We start from the raw sequence: 17345 nt of genomic DNA, 5'->3' as shown, positions 1-17345 counted from the left end.
AGAAGATTATCAGATTGAGTTGACATCTGAGGGCTCTGACGTGTGTGTGTTCTGCATTCTCCTGCAGACCAGACCATGTCAAAGTGACAGTTTTGTTACGTTATCAAGCACACTCCTGTCTAATGCCCTCAAGGACAGTTAAGAACAAGTTGTCTTCCCACCCCACTCCTGCATGTTCTGATCCTGCCTTTGGGCACATGGAGTCTGAATGACTTGTTCACCTGAGCAGGGACTCCTAACAGAGCCTAGTTGTGGTATGGCTTCCACATGGGAATAGAACCAAAAGAGGCCAGCAGACTTGTGACCAGTCCAAACTGTCTGAGTGCCTAATTCTTTCCATGCAAGGAGGCATTTTCTAAAGTGCCCCCATTTTACAAGCTAGGGACTGCACTAAACGTGTGCCAGAAGTCTGGAGTCATCATTTACCTTAAATTAAATGGAGCTGTTACTCTGTCCAAGGGAATGTATAGCCATTCCCCTGTCCTGGATCTCAGCTTTTCACTTGTTTTTAGGCTAAGTGTCCCTTGTGAAACTTCACAGAGCATGGCTGGGTGCCTTTCTGCCAGAAGGGGACTCTGCTCATCAACCTTTGCTGTGATTGTCTTGATTTTTTTTTTATTATTATTATTATTAGTTTTGTGCTTTAAATTCTGTTTCAAAGCCATGATATCTTTTCTCCCCTTTTACAGTTCCTTCAATTCCTGACTTGGACAGTCAAAGTTTGCAAAGAAAATGCTCTCGGTAAGTAAGCTTTGGGGAACATGTTTAGATGTGATGTGTCAGATCTGATATTAGACCCTTAGATGCTCTGCTGTTGTCTGTCCCGTTTTCACCTCTTTGTTACAGATATGTTCAGGTCCCATTCTGTGGCAGATTGCCATGACATTGTGGTTATTAGCATGAGTATTAGGGAAGAAACTCCATCTCTATAAATAGCATTGCTGAAGAAAGAGAAGTCACTTACTTACTTGACTTTTCTCCCTTATTATTTAGCACATCTGTTGCTCAAATCTGGATTTATACTCTGGAAAGATATTACTCTTGCCAGAGTTTGTATTGTGCTTCCTCAGTGCTTCTGGTCATCATTTTTCTACGAGCTGAGGGCTCCGGTGTGCCATACTTCCCCTTGCAATATTACATGGGATGCCCAATGCTGTAAACTCTGCTTTTGTAACTGCGGTATTTTAATAGAATTTTCACCTACTGTGTACGTTTCTGGGAATGCAGACTGTTAAATCCATACTGAATCTGAGACTCTCCCTCACTGGATGTCTGATGTTCCTAAATAGCTAGGGGAGCTCTGCACCTGGTAATGTGTTGTTTTCTTTTCCCTTCCCCACAGAGGATATCGCTTGCTGCAAGGGTTTGCTGTCTCTGCTCTTCAGTCTCCATGTTCTGTACAAGAGTCCTGTCAGTCTGCTGCGTGAACTCGCACAAGACATACATGCTTGCCTGGGAGACATAGATCAGGTATGATACAGAAGCAGCCTAACTCTTCACCACTTAGTGCTGTCAGGGCAGAACTGAGTGCATCTCTGGTGCAAACTATGTGGCAGCAGCTAAAGTTTTACTCACCGGAATTTGTTTTCTCTCTTCCAACTAGGACATAGAAGTGGAGAGTCGGTCCCATTTCGCCATAGTGAATGCCAAGACTGCAGCCCCTACTGTTTGTGTGAGTCAAAAGAGTGTGTATGGAACAACCTGTAGTGTCCAGGGCTACTCTGCTACAAGCGGCTTGTAGATTCCTGTTGTGCCAAACTCCTCCAAAAACCTGTTTTGTTATTGGTGTTTCTGTCTTAGCTGCTGCTTCTGGGTCAGGTGGATAAGGTCCTTGAAGAGGTGGATTGGCTTATCAAGAAACTCACCAGTCTGGGATCAGATACATCAGGTAATAAAAGTGGTCCATTTCTTACTGTTACACCTTTGTCAAAAACAGATGAAGCTAGAGAGCAAAAAGATATTTGGGGATTTTGAGGCAGCATCATCTGAGGACAGGTTAAATTCTCCCTTGAGCTGGTTCAACATGAACAATGTTAAGATAGAAAGTGTTGTCACAAAATCCCTCCAGTGATTGTTTTCCCTGTGCCACACTGGTGCTTTGTGCACCAGATGCAAAGGTGGTCTTTTGTGCCTCCCATCTCCATAACTGGATTCATCAGACACACCTTCACCAGGTATTTATCTCTTTCTTCTAGAAGACTCTTCTCAGGCATCAGACCAAACCCAGACTCTGGAGAAAGGTGTAATTCTGCAGCTGGGAACTCTACTGACAGTTTATCATGAGCTGGTACAAACAGCACTCCCTGCAGGGAGCTGTGTGGACACGCTGCTGAGAAGCCTCAGCAAGACATACGCAATTCTCACCTCCCTCATCAAACATGTGAGTGCTGCTCTGCTGACAGTGGGCTGGCTGGGCTCTAAAAACTTTTTTCCCCATCTGCTACAGCAAGCTCACAGTGACCCCTGGCAGCAGCTATGCTTAGAACTGGGCTGTTGATCTCTTGCAGGAGCTGAGTCCTTATTTCATTGGCTCTTGTACCCTCAATTTCATGACCTTTCTGCAGCAGTGATAGTTGTACCAGTGGAGATAAAGGAAAGCTTTTCTCCAGCTGAATTTGGCTGTGTGTGGCTTGGAGTGGCTCTTCCCAGTGTATCTTGTAGGTTCCTCTGTACACAGCTGTGCGCCACAATGAACAACACTAGTGATGTTCTGACAGTGCTCAGCAATCCTGCCCTTGCCACGTTCGGACCTGGGGGAACTGGGCCACGAAAACAGGCCAGTGGACCTAGTTTGAGACAAGGTGGTGAATTCTTTTAGCTCTCTCACAGCTCTGGAATGCAGACGTGGCCTTTGGGATATAGCAAGCCACTGGGGAGGATAGTTCTTGCAAATCTGCCCTCCCCACTGTGCCATTAAACAAGCTGCTTTGAGCCCTGGCTGGAAACAGTGTACGTAGAGGAAACTCTCTTATGTTTTCCTTGCAGTATATCCAAGCTTGCCGCAGCACCTCGAATACGATTCCAGGAAGGCTAGAAAAGCTGGTGAGTGTGAGCAAATTGCTGGAGAAAATGGCTTATTGCCTAGAGTTGGGAGTAACACCAACCTCTGCTTCTTTGCAGGTGAAGCTCTCAGGTTCCCATTTGACCCCACAGTGTTATTCATTCATTACTTATGTACAGGTAAGGCCTAAATTAACTATGGCAAAATCACAGTCAGTCTATCTGATGCTGCATGGTGTATCAGCTGCAATACATGGGCACCTTTGGGAATTATTAATCTTCTTGACGTGATTTGAGTTTCTTATATTTCAAGCTTTACTGTGTCAAATAATAGTATAAGACATTTCAGCACCATTGGGGCCAAGCATGTTGATTTCTGCTTGAGCAAGGAAGGAAGACTGTTTGGGGAGCTGGTTTTTAGCTTTTATTCAACCCCCCCCGCCCCGTGTTAATTTTTTTTTTTTTTTTAATGAGATTAATACTGCTGTTAATGACAATGGCAGATAAAGGTCAACAACACTGCAGTCATCACAGTGTAAAGTAATGTCGGTGATGAAGACTGCAGTGCTAAAGATGGGATTTAGCTGTTTGGAGAGGAATTGGGTGCTTGAGTGAGGAATTATAGAACAGACATGGCATACTGGGGAAAGTGTAGTGGTGTGCAGAGCTACCACTCCTGGGGACTTCTCACACATATGTATTTCTGAATGTATAAATTATTAAATTAGTCTGTCTTTCCTTCTTTTTTTGAGATTACCCCCAATTCCATTCTTGTATCTGTCATCTAGCTGGTAATGCTGTTAGCTGGCCAGAGCAAAGACTTCTCTGGCCTTACTTGGCAGGCCTGTCTTCCCTGCTTACCCTCTAATGCCCCATCTTTTGGCATCCTCCTTCAGAATATCCACAGTGAGAGCTTAAGCTTTGCAGAAGAGAAGAAAAAGAAGAAGAAAGAGGATGAAGCTGCTGCAATCTCCACAGTCATGGTAAGATTGACTCGCTCTCTAATAGAACATGGGCTGTATTTGAACTTGGGGATCATACCTCAAGGTTTGTGTTACCTGGTGGCTTCTTATAGATCACTAATGACAAGTTGTCATTTGGGCTTTTTAAGTAAAAATCAAATTTATTCTGCCTTAACTTCAAAGAAAAGTCTAAAAAACCCCAAACAAACAAATAAAAAAGCAACCCAAAAACCCCCACTTTCACTAAATGCAACCTAAAAGCTCACAGACATGAAACAAAGGTAAAGTCTGGATAGTCTGTCTTGTCTGATATTTTATAATTTGGGGTAACCTATGAAATTACAGAACTGGGCTAATTTATTGGAACCAATACTGCACTCTGTTTAAGTGTTTCTTGTCAGTACATTTAAAGTAGTGCATTCCACTAAAGTAAGGCAGTTGAGAATGACTGGATGGTTTGTTTGGGAGCAAGTGAGCAGGCTGGCAGGTTCCTGGTCTTTTATGTCCTTTGTGCTCCCAGCTAGCATTTCCTCTGTCTAGTCGGTTGTCCCAGACATTCCTGTGATGTTAAGTGTTTAAAAACCACAAACATGATCTTCCTACTGTTCCCCGAATGTATGGAAATGGGTTGAAATGCTGTGTTTCCTTTTACCACTCTATCACCATGAGGAACAAACATTAGTGGTGGTAAATAAACAGGGCAAAAATGTGGTGAAACAGCAACGTGTTCATTGCCTGGAAGGTGTATGCTTGTGATGCCTTTGCAGAGCTGGAGCAGAGGAAGTTTTGCTCTGATGGCTGTCAGGCACATCAGGGCTGTGGACTGCAGGCAGAGTACAAAACAATACATGGGAAAGCCTCACTGCAGAACGATCGTGGGAGTCAATTTAAAACCAGTAACAAACTAGCAAGGCTTAGTGGGGCAGGACTGGTATGGAGCAAGGCTACTGAAGACACTTTTCTAAACTGGAGTGTTGTGGTCTTCATGTCATGCTACAGCATCGTTGTTCACTTCCAAATCTGACCTATCACCCTCCTTTCTGCATTTCAGGCTAAGGTGCTTCGGGACACCAAGCCAATCCCAAACCTGGTTTTTGCAATAGAGCAATATGAGAAGTTCCTTATCCATCTCTCCAAGAAATCAAAGGTAATGTAAAGCAGAGCTCTTCTGTGACCTGAATTCAGTGGAGCAGTGGCATAGTGGAGGGCTATTGCTGTTCCACCTTTTAAAAGCTCCACTGCTGCTCAAATTAGGAAAGTCTAAGGACCTTACCACTCTCCCAGCCTTTGCCCAAGCTCCTGGCCCAACACTACTGAATTGCTGTCACACTGGTAGTAGCAGGTGTCAATGGCAGTACTGCCTGTGACCTAACATTGTGTGGTAAGTTTCTGCTCAACCAGAAACTCACACCTAATACCAGTTTCCCTCACCCTACTCCCCTGTCTTGTTTCATAAGGAGATAAATGTACCACGATGAGATACTACATGAGAGTGAGAATAACGTAATCACTTGGCTCACTGGATTGTATGGGGCAGGTGTTTTTTCATCTACCTTTTGCTTCAGTCCTGCATCATTGCTCTGATGGACTTGGTCCCAGTGCTGTGCAAAGGACCAGGCAGGGTAGACAACTAAACTAAGATGCTAATGGCATAATGTCCTCTCTCCCTGGTTTCACCTTTGTTGCTGCAGGTGAACTTGATGCAATACATGAAGCTAAGCACCTCCCGGGACTTCCGCATCAATGCATCCATGCTAGACAGTGTGTTGCAGGAGCATAACACAGAGGATGCTGAAAATGAGCCAGACAACAACCAGGTCAGAACTCCCTGCTTTTACCGATAAGTTTCCCCCTCTTTTGAGGCCAACTGTATTTGTGAGCTGTTTAGGTATATGTGAAATCAGGACAGTTTGTCTTCCCTGGGTTAGCTCTCATTTTAATACTAAACTAATACAAAGGAAGGAACAGTTAGTCCGGCTAACGTCTCCTACATGCCAGCCCTCTGCCTTGAATGACCTTCATTTCCATGCACCAGTTGTCTCTATCTCTGGTCTTAGGGAAGTGAGACTGCTCTTAAGGCCTTGTTGTTTGCCTTAGCAAGCAGAGAGGTCTATCAGCGTTACCTCTGAGGACCTACTGGCTGGCCAGGATCATACCTTTGCAGCATGATGCAAAGTGGTTTTGCACCCAGGTTAACATTTGTAGATAAACAGCTGGCAGGGCAAACTCTGCAAAGCATCATTCTCCTCAGACCCGTCTCCTCTACTAGATAGTGCTGGTGAAGGTAGCGCAACCTGTGCTGGATTAAAAAAAAAATAAACAATTTACTTTGCTGATTGTCCAGGTTTTTATTGGTGCTTCTGTCCATATTTTCCTGAGTGTTTCAACAAGGCAAAACCCAGCACAAACAGTCCCTGTCCTGTGCCATTCATAACCTGCCATCTAAGTTCCAGCATGAACTGGGGGGTCCACAGGGAAAGTCTCAGTAGGCGAGAGGAGTCCCATATTCAGGTCATTTTGTTAGGGAGGAAAAAGAGCTAAATCCTATTCTGGACATCTAGTTTCTTGCTTTAGGTAAACATTCCTTAGACTAATCACACAAAAGCAATTACAGTCTGTACTGCTACTCTCTCCCTCCCTCTCCAGAGCAGCACAGCAGAGCAGACAGATGAGAACCAGGAACCCAAAAAGAAGAGACAGCGAAAAAAATAAAGCTGGGGTTGCCACTGCTGCCTCCTCCCACAGTGCCTGTTCTGTGGCAGACTCGCCTTGGTCTTGGAGGACTGCGTGTATGGAGACAATGGTTTGTTGTTTCTCTTGCCAAACTCTCTTGCCAAACACTTAAGTCTTCTTCCTTCATGCCCATGGGTGTGCAAACAGTGACTCTGGCCCGTCTCAGGTTTTACAGACGGCTGCTGCCCTTGGAAGCGCCTCTGCTATTTGAATGTGCTGCTATCAAAATCTTCCCCAGGAACATCCCTTCTTACAGAAAAAAGGAAACAGAGTGACCAGGATCAGTCCCTGCCAAAATATCTCCTTCTGAAAGGACAGCCAGGGTCTGGCACGCAGTCTGGACAATTGTCATTCTGGCACTCTAGCGTCATCATTTCTTCTCCAGCGAACCTTTGGTTATTTCAATTAGCTGATATATATCCAGTGCTTCTCCTGGAAGACAATGGGACAATCAGTTCCCTGCACTCTGCAGTACACTCGGAGACTGCATAACATGAGAGTGACGGTCATGATTTGCTTTAATTCAGAGCATGTAGCACAAAAAGCCCTAAATTTATTCAAACTTCTGTTTTGTGTGGTGGTGTGAACGCAGGAACCAGCACCAGTAGGAAGCTGGAAACATGAGCTGTTCTGCCTTGGAGTTGAAGCTTGCTGCTGTGTGCAGCTCCTGAGAAGCAAGAGAGGGGGCAGCTTCCTCTGGTGAGGCTGGATTTGCTGTTATGTTTTTGCTGACCCTGATGCGATGCACTTGTTTAATTTGCCTTGTTCTTGGTGAGAACAGAATTGCCCTTTTTGTCCACAGAACACAAATCCTGTTTCTGAATGTACCCTTTGCCTGTAAGACTCCTAATAAAGGTTACCTAAGGGTGGAGTGTCTGGTGTGTCCAGCGACTGAAAGAACAAATCTGAGGGCAGGTTCTTCTTATCTGGGAAAATGCTGCTGCATATTGAGGAGGAGCGGAGCTGTTTAAAGCAGCTCCCAGCCAACAGTTAAATGGTTGCGTGCAGCAGTTAGAGGGTTATACTGAATGCACGCAGGGACAACTGTAGGCCTTAGGATTGTTGGGGAAAAACACAGCAATGCCAAGGCAGTTCTCTGAACAAAGCTGTGCTGGACTAAGGAGGAGTGGGGAAGCAGAGAAAGCAACAGAGGCTGGAAAAGTTTGGGTCATTTCAGAGAAGGAACAATTCAGTCTTGGGCTGTGTTAAAAGTGTGCACGAGGGCTTGTCTCCGAGGGGGACAAAGCAAATGTGTGCATAGGATAACCGAGCCAGGCCCCGCTCATCACTCAGAAATATTTGGAAGCAGCAGCCCAAAGAACTCGGGGACTGGGGAAGGAAAGAGGTGTAGAGAGGGGCTGGCACCAGGGTGGTGGTTGCCCTGCAGGGCAGACAATGGCTCAGGAAGCAAGGGGCTCATGAGGTGCCTCTGCCCAACAGAGGAGCCCTTGGGGAATGACTGCTTGGACCAAGTGCTCTGCCTAAGCTGGGGAGGCTTGTGCAGAGGGGATTACAGGGGACTTAGCTTGCAAGGACACCGCTCACCTTGAGGGATGCCATACTTCTTCTCCATCCCAGTTGGATTTGATGGTGTCACGCAGTTCATGGTCACCTCTTTCCTTAAGCACTGGTCAATATCCACTGCGCTGAAGAAAGCCACTGACTGTGGCAGATCCTGGAGGCCCAGTTTGTAGGCAAACATGCACCTGGAAGAACAACAGACCAGGTAGGATGGTGCTACACACCACCCTTAGCCTTGTCGCACCTGGCTCTGATCAGCCACAGCTTCACAAAACATCAGCCAGCCATCCCTAACAGGTTACCTCACACCCCTGTCACTCAGCAGCTGGAAGACAAGGTGCTTTTTAAGTACTGGGTAGCAGGAGGGTCAAGCATTGCTAAAGTGGATGTGGGAGGAACAGAGTAACAGTGCTTTGAGCCTCCTCAGAAGAAAGGGAGAACCCAGCCCTTCGCTGCTGGCTAATCCTCCCAGGCAGAGCAGATGCTGGATTTTCCCAGCAGGAAGCCCTGTGCTCGCAGGAGCCGGCACAAAGGCACAAACGTCAGGGCGTCTGCCCCTGCTGCGCCTGCTGCACCGGCACAGAAAGGCTGTTTGCTGTATCCCTGCCTCAGCTCAGGAGAAAACAGCTCAGCTTTGGCTGGCTCCCGTATAACCAAATACCCCACAGCGCTGGGAAAGGAGATTTGGCAAAGCTGGCTGTGCTGGAGCCAGATCGAAGGGACCCCTTTGAGGCCAGCAGCTTTCTAGGCTGAGCTTAACTTCGCATGGGGCAGGGAAGCAGCGGGAACGCCCCACGCTGCGGAAGGGGCAACAGTGCTCGTGCTCGCAGCAGAGACAACGAGCCGTGCCCCTTGCTGTCCCCTCAAGGCAGGAGGGAGACAAGGGATGGGGACAGTTTCAGGCTCCCGGCTGCTCAATCAAGCCCAAGGGCTGCTGCCACGCGACAGCCGCAGACCTGAAGTGAGCAGGAGGCGATGCGCTTGCACCCCAGCAGAGCGGAACGATTGGCCCCATCGCTGCAGGAGCCAAAAGCTGACGATATCCCCCTCTTGCCAGCACATTATCCCTGGAAATCGAAGCTGAGCTCCATTTATAGCCACCTGAGCCACGCGTGAAAGAACTGCAACCTCCAGCGCTGCCAACTTCCCTTGAGCAGAAGAAAATTGCTCTGCACCAGCTTGCTGCGGGCAAAGCTAATGCCTTTGCTGTCACTCCAGTCCCTTTAGCTTGCCCTGTCCCATCCCAGAGGCACAGGTGCTCGTCCCCAGGAGACACCACAGCTGTAACATCTCACCTTGTGAGGAGGTTGGTGATCTGCAGGGCCAGGGCTGCCCGGTAGCGATCTTGCTGCTGGACCAGGTAGCGCACCTCGTCGTGGATGCTGATGCAGAAGCGCCCATTGATGTCGAACTCCTCGAAGAGCCACTTCATGGCGACCAGCATGAGGTGCAGGTAGTCAACGGCCGAGCTCTGCACCACCCAGTTGACTCTGCTGGTCAGAAACTGGTGAAAGGAAACACAGACAGATACTAAGAGAGCACAGGGGTCCAGGGCCTGGTCCTGATACAGGAGATTTCCTGGGAGAAGTCTGTTAAATTCAGGGTTGTTGGGTTTTCTTGATGGCATGCAGGTAATGAAAAGGGACAGTGGGTTTTCTGCACGGCTCCCAAGACCCTTCTGGGTCTCCAGCATCTGAGAAGGGCTGAACATGGGGTTGCCGTTTTGGAGAAGACAAGCAAAGCTGAGAGCTCAGCAGCAGAGAGCTGCATCCTTACCTCCCCCTTGGCCACGGCAGGCTCCAGCGCCCTGCTGATGTGACAGCCCAGCACCGGGGTCTGTGGGGAGGGGGATAAGGCAATGCTCTCCAGCTTGTTGAACATCTCAGACTCAGTGCCGCCAGCCCACACTCGGTGCTCCACAATATTCCACTTCTTCTTCCTCCGGGACCTGGCGTGGCAGAGGGGACATTTGCTGGAAGTGTGGGAGGAGGCCGCAGGCCCCGTTTGAGAACCTCAAACACTCCCTCCTGGTTTGGGGCAGCTGGACGAGCCCCTGCAGCTGCCTGCTGCTAATTGCTCACTGGGAGAGACAGGAAGCCCCCAGATCAAACCTACTCAGCCCTGGGGGAGCAGGGAGGGAGGATTGGGACTACCCAGCCCCATCTCCCTTCTCCACCCACCGCCCACCGCTGCAGCTCCCTCCACCTTGCACCCCGATGTCACCAGAGTCATGCAGGGATGGAGCAGCTCACCTTTTCATGGCTTCTCTCTGGAGCCGCTGGACATCCTGGGCTGATACCGATCCATCCTCCGCCCTGTCCACGGCCAGCTCCAGCTCCCTCACCAGCCACTCTCCCTCCTCGGAGAGATGAAACCTGGAGGGGAGAGTGACCCATGCTCAGGTCCTGTGGGACACCACCACCATCCCCATCCCTGTTCACCCTCCGCCTCCCCAGGCGGCACCCACCTCCGGACGCCCTTGGTGACCGCGTACATCTGCTGAGCCTTCTCACGCGCCTGCTGCTGCGTCAGCCGGTGGTTGAACTGCATCAGCAGCCGCTCGGCGAAGGGCTGCCCGGCCCCGTAGATGCGCCCATAGTTGAAGACTTTGGCGTGCTCCCGGCTGATGCCCACCGTGGCGGCCGTCTTGCTGTGCAGGTCTGTCGCGTTGCTCTTCTTCCCCTGCAGAGTCATCCAGCCGAAGGCTGTGCAGCCTGCCAGGTGGGGAGCAGGGGTTGGACACCAAATGGGACCAGGCTAAGGGGGTCACCCCACTACCCAGCAAACCCTGGCTCACCGTGCATGCCGGCGAAGTGCGCCTCGCCAAGGACAGCAGCTATCCAGAGCTCCTGGGAATCCACGTCCGCACCCACCAGGGAGTAGCCAGGTGGCACCTGCACCATGGCTTTCAGCTCACTGCCCACCCGGTCAGCCTGTGGGACACGATGCCTGGCTCAGCACAACCCCTGCACCTCCCTCTCCTCCTCAGCGGCACAGGAGCAGCCTTCCTCCCACAGCTGCAGCGTGCTGGCACAGCACTCTCCATGCCCCTAAATTTTGTTCTGAAAGTCAAAACCAAGTTTAACACACACAAGTGGCATCATCCACATGGTTACTTCCCCCAGGCTCCTCCAGCACAGAAGAAGGGGAGTTTGGGGAAGGACAGAAACCTGTGCTTCAGTATTTTCTTCTCCTTTCACCAAATTTTGAAGCTCAGGAGCCTCTGCTAACTCTCCCCCTCTCCTGAAGTCAAAGCACGTCAGCAAGAGAAGGGCCCCAGCACCAGTCCTGCTACCTTAAATCCCACCATCCAGCCCGAACTCCTCCAGCCCAGGCTGCTCCCACCAGTCAAAAAACACACAGAGGGTGCCCCAAAACACCCCCGCAAGGACCTGAGCATGGCCATACCCGGGCATTGCTGGCCGTCAGCCATGTGGGCTCCACTGCCCGGCGGGTGATGGTGCCTGCAGTCACCACCTGCGGCAGGATGGCTCCATAATCATCCTCCTCATTATAGTCGGGGTTCCTGGGACAGAGGTGAGGGTGAGCATCATCCTGCGAGAGCCCTCTCGGAGTGGCGTAGAGGGGACCATAGTCCCAGCTGGGGCCATTCCTCCCTGTACCTGGTCACCACGCGAGGCAGCTCCCCTTTCTTCAGCCACACCACCATCTGGGAACTGAGGGGACAAGCAACAGGCAAGATGCTGAGCCTCTCACGTCTGCATGACCTCCCCCAGCCGCGATGAACCTCCACCCACAGGGATGTCACAATTCAGCTGAAGGCAGCTGCTCACCTGATCCGCTTGTGAGCATTCCTCCAAAACGAGATCATTTTGTTAATCTCGAGGGCTCTGGTCCCATGAGTGCGGCCCACAGCAGCCCGCAGGGTGCCGTCTTCCATCTGGGGCAGGAAATCCTTGGCAAAAGGGCTTCCCACATTGTTATCGTTACCATCCTTTAGCAACAAAAGAGGTACCAAGGCTCAGTGTGCCACCGCTCCATATCAGTAAAGCTCTGTGTATCCTCCTGCCCCAGCTACAGAGATGCATTTCCACCACCCAATCCCATGGGACAAGATCACGGGGGTCCCAGAAGTGCTGCAGCAGCGGGGTGACAGGCAAGAGACCCAGGGTGGCCGGGGAGCCCCAGGAGCACCCAACTTGCCTTGTGAGGCAGCTTGAAGAACCAGCACCCAGGGATGTTGACATCATTGTAGGGACCATTGCCATAGTGGTACAAGGGCTGGCTCCTCACCTCCACCGGCCTGCACAGCTCATCCATCTCCTGCAACCAGCAATGCAAGGTGATGCCAGGAACGCCCCCAGGCACGGCGGGAGGCGGAAATTAAGAGAGACCAATCTGCCAATGCACCACGCAGGAAACTCCCTTTACCTGCACCAAGCTCTGGTCCGCTCTGCCCATCTTCTCCTCTACATCCACCTCCAACTGGCTCAGCTCCTCCACCTGTGGCAGAGAGGGACCGTGGCGGAAGCTGGGTCAAACACCAATTTTCCAGTAACCTAACACTTAACTAAAGGAAATTTCTTCCTTCCAGTCCCTGGAGCCATGCACCAGGCTGGTTTTTGCATGCACACTTGGAAGAAGCCCAGCCCCCCACATCTCCCTCCCACCGAGGGACCCTCCATCCCTTCCTTCACCTTCTGCCACATCGTGCTGCCGTCCATCACCAGCAGCTCGTCCTCCATGGCAGCCTCCAGCACCGGGGGCTGCTCCTTGACTTTCTCCAGGCAGTGCTGCCTGTACAGGTACTCGATTACCCTGGCAGGGGAGAGGGCAGGGCTCATGCACCCACAACAGGCACTGAGGTTCCAGGGCAGCACCTGGGCAGGGTCCCAGGGAGCTCCCAAACCCCTCCGTGGGGCAGCCCCCAGCTCGGCACCCCACTACGTCCCCCTCACCTGTGTGGGCAGAGAGGGCCCTCTGCCTCTGAGGGAGCTGCCAGCAAATTGTCCTGCCGCCCCGGCACCAGGTAGCCCCAGCCGTGCTTCTCCGAGTAATGGAGGGGGAAGCCGTCCCAGGCCAGACGCATCAGCTTTGGGGTCACCCTCATCTGCAGGCTGATGAGGCTGGGTCCTGGCACCCACCCTGCCTCCTCCAGGCGCGGGCACAGCTTGCGGTACCAGCTGGGGAGCAGCAGGGATGGGTCAGAGAGCACAGGGCAAGCCCTGGGGACACCCAGTGTCCCCAACTCACCCTGGGTGGCCCGGCAGGTGCTGGAGTCTCTTAGGTTGCAGCGCGACTGTCTCTTTCAGACGCTCCAGGCAGACCTGGCTCGCAGGGGCTTTCAGCTCCTCATCCTCACCGGGGGGACCAGGGTCTGGTGGGGCACAGAGAACTGGTTGGCAAAGAGCCCTCCCTGCTGCTCCACCAGGGAGAGGGACCTTGAACCAGCCCCCCACCACATGCTCCAGCACAGGGATAGGCCAGCAATGCTTCACCCTGCCACCACCACCGAACCACGTCCCTTCGTCTGGGTGCCCGTGGGAAGGCATCCCTCGTCCCCAGGGGACCACCTCCGCTCACCTTCCTGCCACTCCTGCGCAGACCTGTCCGTGCCCACCACCGCTGGGGAGGCTTTGCTGTTCCCATCCTGATTCTTCTTCTTCTTCTTCCCCAGATTCTTCTTCTGCTTAAACTCCTGCGTGTCCCACTCCAGATCCCAGAGCCAAGGGTCATCCTTGTACCTGCCAACATACTGTTGTCATACCGCAGCTTTGCTCCCGTCCCCAGCACCTGCCTGCAGCCCCCCATGGATCACACGGCATCTGGTCTCTGTGAGCGGCAGGACCTGCACCCCCAGCCCATGGGTACCTGTCCTCATGCAGCAGCTGGCAGGCATCGTTGGCCAGGTTCATCAGGGACTTCTTCATCTCCTTCTGCAGCTCCTCATAGATGTCCTGAGCATCGTCCAGGTACCTCTTCCAGTTCCCATTAACCGGCAGGTAGGACACCCCCATCTCCAGCATCCCTGCAAACGTCACGGGGTGGGGGCACCTAGAGCCCGAAGCAGCGAGGAATGAGATGTCTGCTGGAGGGGATTTGCGCTGGCAGCACCAGACTACAACAGACATGAACATGTCTTCACCTGGAGTTTCCCAACCCCACACAACCCTCAATGTTCTTCCCCAAAACCCGTAAGAATCCCTGTATCTTCCATCTGCTCTGCACATGAATTGCTGCCTTAAACAACCCTGTGCAATAACTGCAAAGCTGTATCACTCCGATCTGCCTCATTAAGTCTGCTTGCCTCCTCCAGCCACGCTGTGCTGCTGCTTATTCCTTCTCACCTACAGAGATGAGGGGTTCAGGACCTCCCAGCTCCCGGTGCCACCCCAAGGACAAGAAAAGCCGCATCCCATCCCGAGAGGGACTGCCATCATCCCCACTGCCGGCCAAGCCTGCAGCCCCTTGGCCAACGCTGGCCAGAGCTCAGCAGCTCTCACCTCTCCATGAAGAGCGGCAGCTGCTGCTGAAACACCTCATGGGTGGCCTGGACATCGTGGGCACAGTACAACATCAGGTCCTGGGGGCAGAGGCAGGTGAGAACAGGCAAATCAGCCACCCCTCTGCCAGCGCAGGGCAAGGCACCAAGGCTGCGGGAGGATGGGGGATGTCCCAGCCCCACGCACACCCAAAGCCTTGCAAGAAAGGGCAGCAAAACGGAAACCACCCCAGCAGCTGCTCCCATCTCCGGTTTCCGCTGCCTCTCGGGATGTCGGGATGGCCACCCGCACCTGGAAGTTACTCCTGATGTCGGCCATGGTCCCCTTCACGAAGAGTTCCCGCGCCTCCTTCTCCAGCGGCTCCCCCCCAACGTAGAGCGCGTGCACGTCTGCCAGGTTGTTGATGCTGCTGACGTGCACCCAGTCCCATGAAGTGACCTGCCAACAACAGGGGGCTTAGATGGTGCAGGATGAGGACTGGCCGCAGCCAAGATCAGGAGAGGTAAAGGATGATGCGTTCCATTTTAAACCGAGGCCACCTCACCTGAAAGGCACTGGGAGAGCTTCACCCAGCAGAGCTGCTCCAACAGCTCCTACTCTGCCAGTACAGGAGCAGATGGCCCCAGTACAAGAGCAAACGGTCCCATTACAGGGTCAAACGGTCCCCTGCCACCCACGCCACTGCCAGCGGCTCAGCTCTCTTACTCACAGCTGGTCCCTCCGTTTTGTTGCGCATTTTCTTCATGTGCTGCTTGACCTGTTGCACTCCCTTCCTCTTGCCATGCTTGGCAGCCATCCAGAGACTGCGCTGGAAGCCCGTCAGCCCCGAGATAGCCATGTGCATGCTCATGGTGTCCAGGAAACGCACCCGGGAGCCCTAGGACACACCGGAGGAGAGAAAAAGAGATGGTTTGGGACATGCTAGATGAGAAACATGCTGCCAAACATCCTGCAGCTGCCAGCAAGCACCACCTTGCATTATAGAGCTGCAAGTCCTCTGCTCAGGCTGCTTCTGTTAAGGCAAAGCTTTGCCTCCCGGCACCCCTCTTCCGAGGGCTGAGAGCATCCCCAGTGCAGGCTGTCAGCTGCTCAAAGGCTCCTGCCACGTTCCCAGCTGCAACCCTGCGGCCTCCAACAACTTTATGGGGTGCAAGACTATCTCCCCTTAAAGGGATCAGACCTCAACCTGTTCTGCAGGACGAGGCAAGCACAACCCTGGGCTATCTGTGCAGAACAGCATCTGCCAAAAATAACCCTGAAAAGCCAGTGCAAACAACTATCTGAATAACGAACTGCAGCTGCCGGCACAAAGCAACAGCACCACGGACTACCTGGATGAGGTACTGCTCCTTGATGAACGCCCGGTCGAAGGCCACGTTGTGCCCCACCACCACTCTCTCTGGCCAGTCCTGCTTGCCGGCACAGCTGGTGCCTGCTGGGCTCTCCAGGGGAATGAGGTCAGCCAGGGTGAGGTGGCTGGACCAGGAGTACCGCTGCTCCAGCAGCCGCTTGCTGCACCACGAGTACCTGCGGAGGACAGGCAGCCCCCCCCCGCCGTAAGAAATAAAGTAGGGGCTCCTGGGACCAAAAGCACCCGCTGTGACGTGGGGTGTCGAGCAGGATCCCACCCGTGGGAAGGAGGTGACTGACCCTGGGGAGCACTGCGCCCGCTAACTGGGACGCATGTCCCACACCCCAGAGCCGCGCTTCGGGGCTTTGCTGCGTTTTCCCAGCAAGCCGGCGGTGGCTCGCTGGAAGAGGCTCCACTCGGGAGCATCCCTGTCCTTCCCGAAGCCGTGAGCTCCCGCCACCACGACGGGCGCGACCCCAGCGTCGCAGCCGGCACCGTGTCTCACCAGGCGTGCGGCGAGACCGCCACGGCCAGCGTCGGGCAGTGGCCTTCAGCCACGCACACCTCCACGTCCAACACCGCCGCCCGCTCTGCGGGGAAGTCGACGGCTTCTGCTCGCCCGTCGGGGCCGTAGCGGGTCCAGCCGAGCTGCCAGGCCCACCGCGCGGGCACGGGGGGCAGCTCGCACCGCAGCAGCTCGTCAGCCGCCTCCAGGTAGGGCAAGCTCTGCTTCTGCGCCAGGAGGCGAAAATGCTCGTCGATGTTGTCCCCGTACATGCGGGGCAGCTGCAGGTCCACGTCGGGCAGCGTGGAGGTCTCCTTGCCCCACAGGTCGTGGCGCTGCAGGTGCTCCACGCTCCTCTGGATCTCCGCCGCCGAGTAGCGTACCCGGGCCCCCCGGAAGATCTGCTCGTGGAGGGTCCTGGACAGCATCTGGATGTTGAGGGGGTTCGTCCGCCGCTGGCCCTTGTCGGGCTCCCCGCTCGGGCTCTCCGGCAGCGGGCGGCCGGCGGAGGAACCGGAGGCGCAGCGCCGGGGCTCGGCGCCGCGGGCCGCGGCGCAGCCCCTCGCCGATCTCCTCCAGAGCGAGCGCCTCATCTCCTCCGCTCCCGGCTCGGGCTGCTCCCCCCGGCCGGCCGGAGCTGCAGGGAGAGAGCGACGGCGAGGGGCGAGCTCGGCACCGCTCGCCCGGCCCCGGCCGCCGCTACGGGCACGCACGGCCCTCCGGAGCCGCCCAAGGCCCTGCACGGCCGAGCGAGGCCGGGCGGCCCGGCTGCGCTGCGACCCCCCCGCGGGAACGCAGCCCGCCCCGCA

General features: G+C 53.6%; 2 protein-coding genes across 3 annotated transcripts in view; one reads left to right on the top strand and one right to left on the bottom strand.

Moving 5' to 3' along the window:
- The window catches only part of FANCI (FA complementation group I), a 26291-nt gene extending 18727 nt beyond the window's left edge, over positions 1-7564 (top strand). The window contains exons 27-37 of one of the 2 annotated variants that reach the window (XM_069798450.1): positions 690-741; positions 1343-1470; positions 1604-1672; positions 1801-1888; positions 2199-2380; positions 2986-3042; positions 3121-3180; positions 3897-3983; positions 5014-5109; positions 5654-5779; positions 6609-7564. In XM_069798450.1, the coding sequence (XP_069654551.1) occupies positions 690-741; positions 1343-1470; positions 1604-1672; positions 1801-1888; positions 2199-2380; positions 2986-3042; positions 3121-3180; positions 3897-3983; positions 5014-5109; positions 5654-5779; positions 6609-6674 (1011 nt within the window). In that variant the 3' untranslated portion in view covers positions 6675-7564. Of the gene's footprint in view, positions 1-689; positions 742-1342; positions 1471-1603; positions 1673-1800; positions 1889-2195; positions 2381-2985; positions 3043-3120; positions 3181-3896; positions 3984-5013; positions 5110-5653; positions 5780-6608 lie in introns of both variants that reach the window. The other variant, XM_069798449.1, reaches the window with a different exon arrangement.
- Positions 6286-17345, bottom strand: POLG (DNA polymerase gamma, catalytic subunit). Its single transcript, XM_069798454.1, has 22 exons — positions 16537-17345; positions 16012-16207; positions 15390-15557; positions 14972-15118; positions 14681-14760; positions 14049-14231; positions 13761-13921; positions 13431-13554; positions 13136-13360; positions 12875-12995; positions 12609-12680; positions 12381-12500; positions 12011-12171; positions 11840-11893; positions 11625-11742; positions 11014-11149; positions 10684-10930; positions 10469-10591; positions 9993-10164; positions 9512-9720; positions 8241-8401; positions 6286-7127 (listed from the first exon to the last, which is right to left on the bottom strand). Exons 1-22 carry the CDS (start codon positions 17127-17129, stop codon positions 7066-7068), a joined length of 3633 nt encoding a protein of 1210 aa, XP_069654555.1. The 5' UTR covers positions 17130-17345; the 3' UTR covers positions 6286-7065.

Source organism: Haliaeetus albicilla, chromosome 12 (assembly GCF_947461875.1).
Source record: "Haliaeetus albicilla chromosome 12, bHalAlb1.1, whole genome shotgun sequence".
NCBI lineage: Eukaryota > Metazoa > Chordata > Aves > Accipitriformes > Accipitridae > Haliaeetus > Haliaeetus albicilla.
This window is presented reverse-complemented; position numbering and strand designations above follow the sequence as displayed.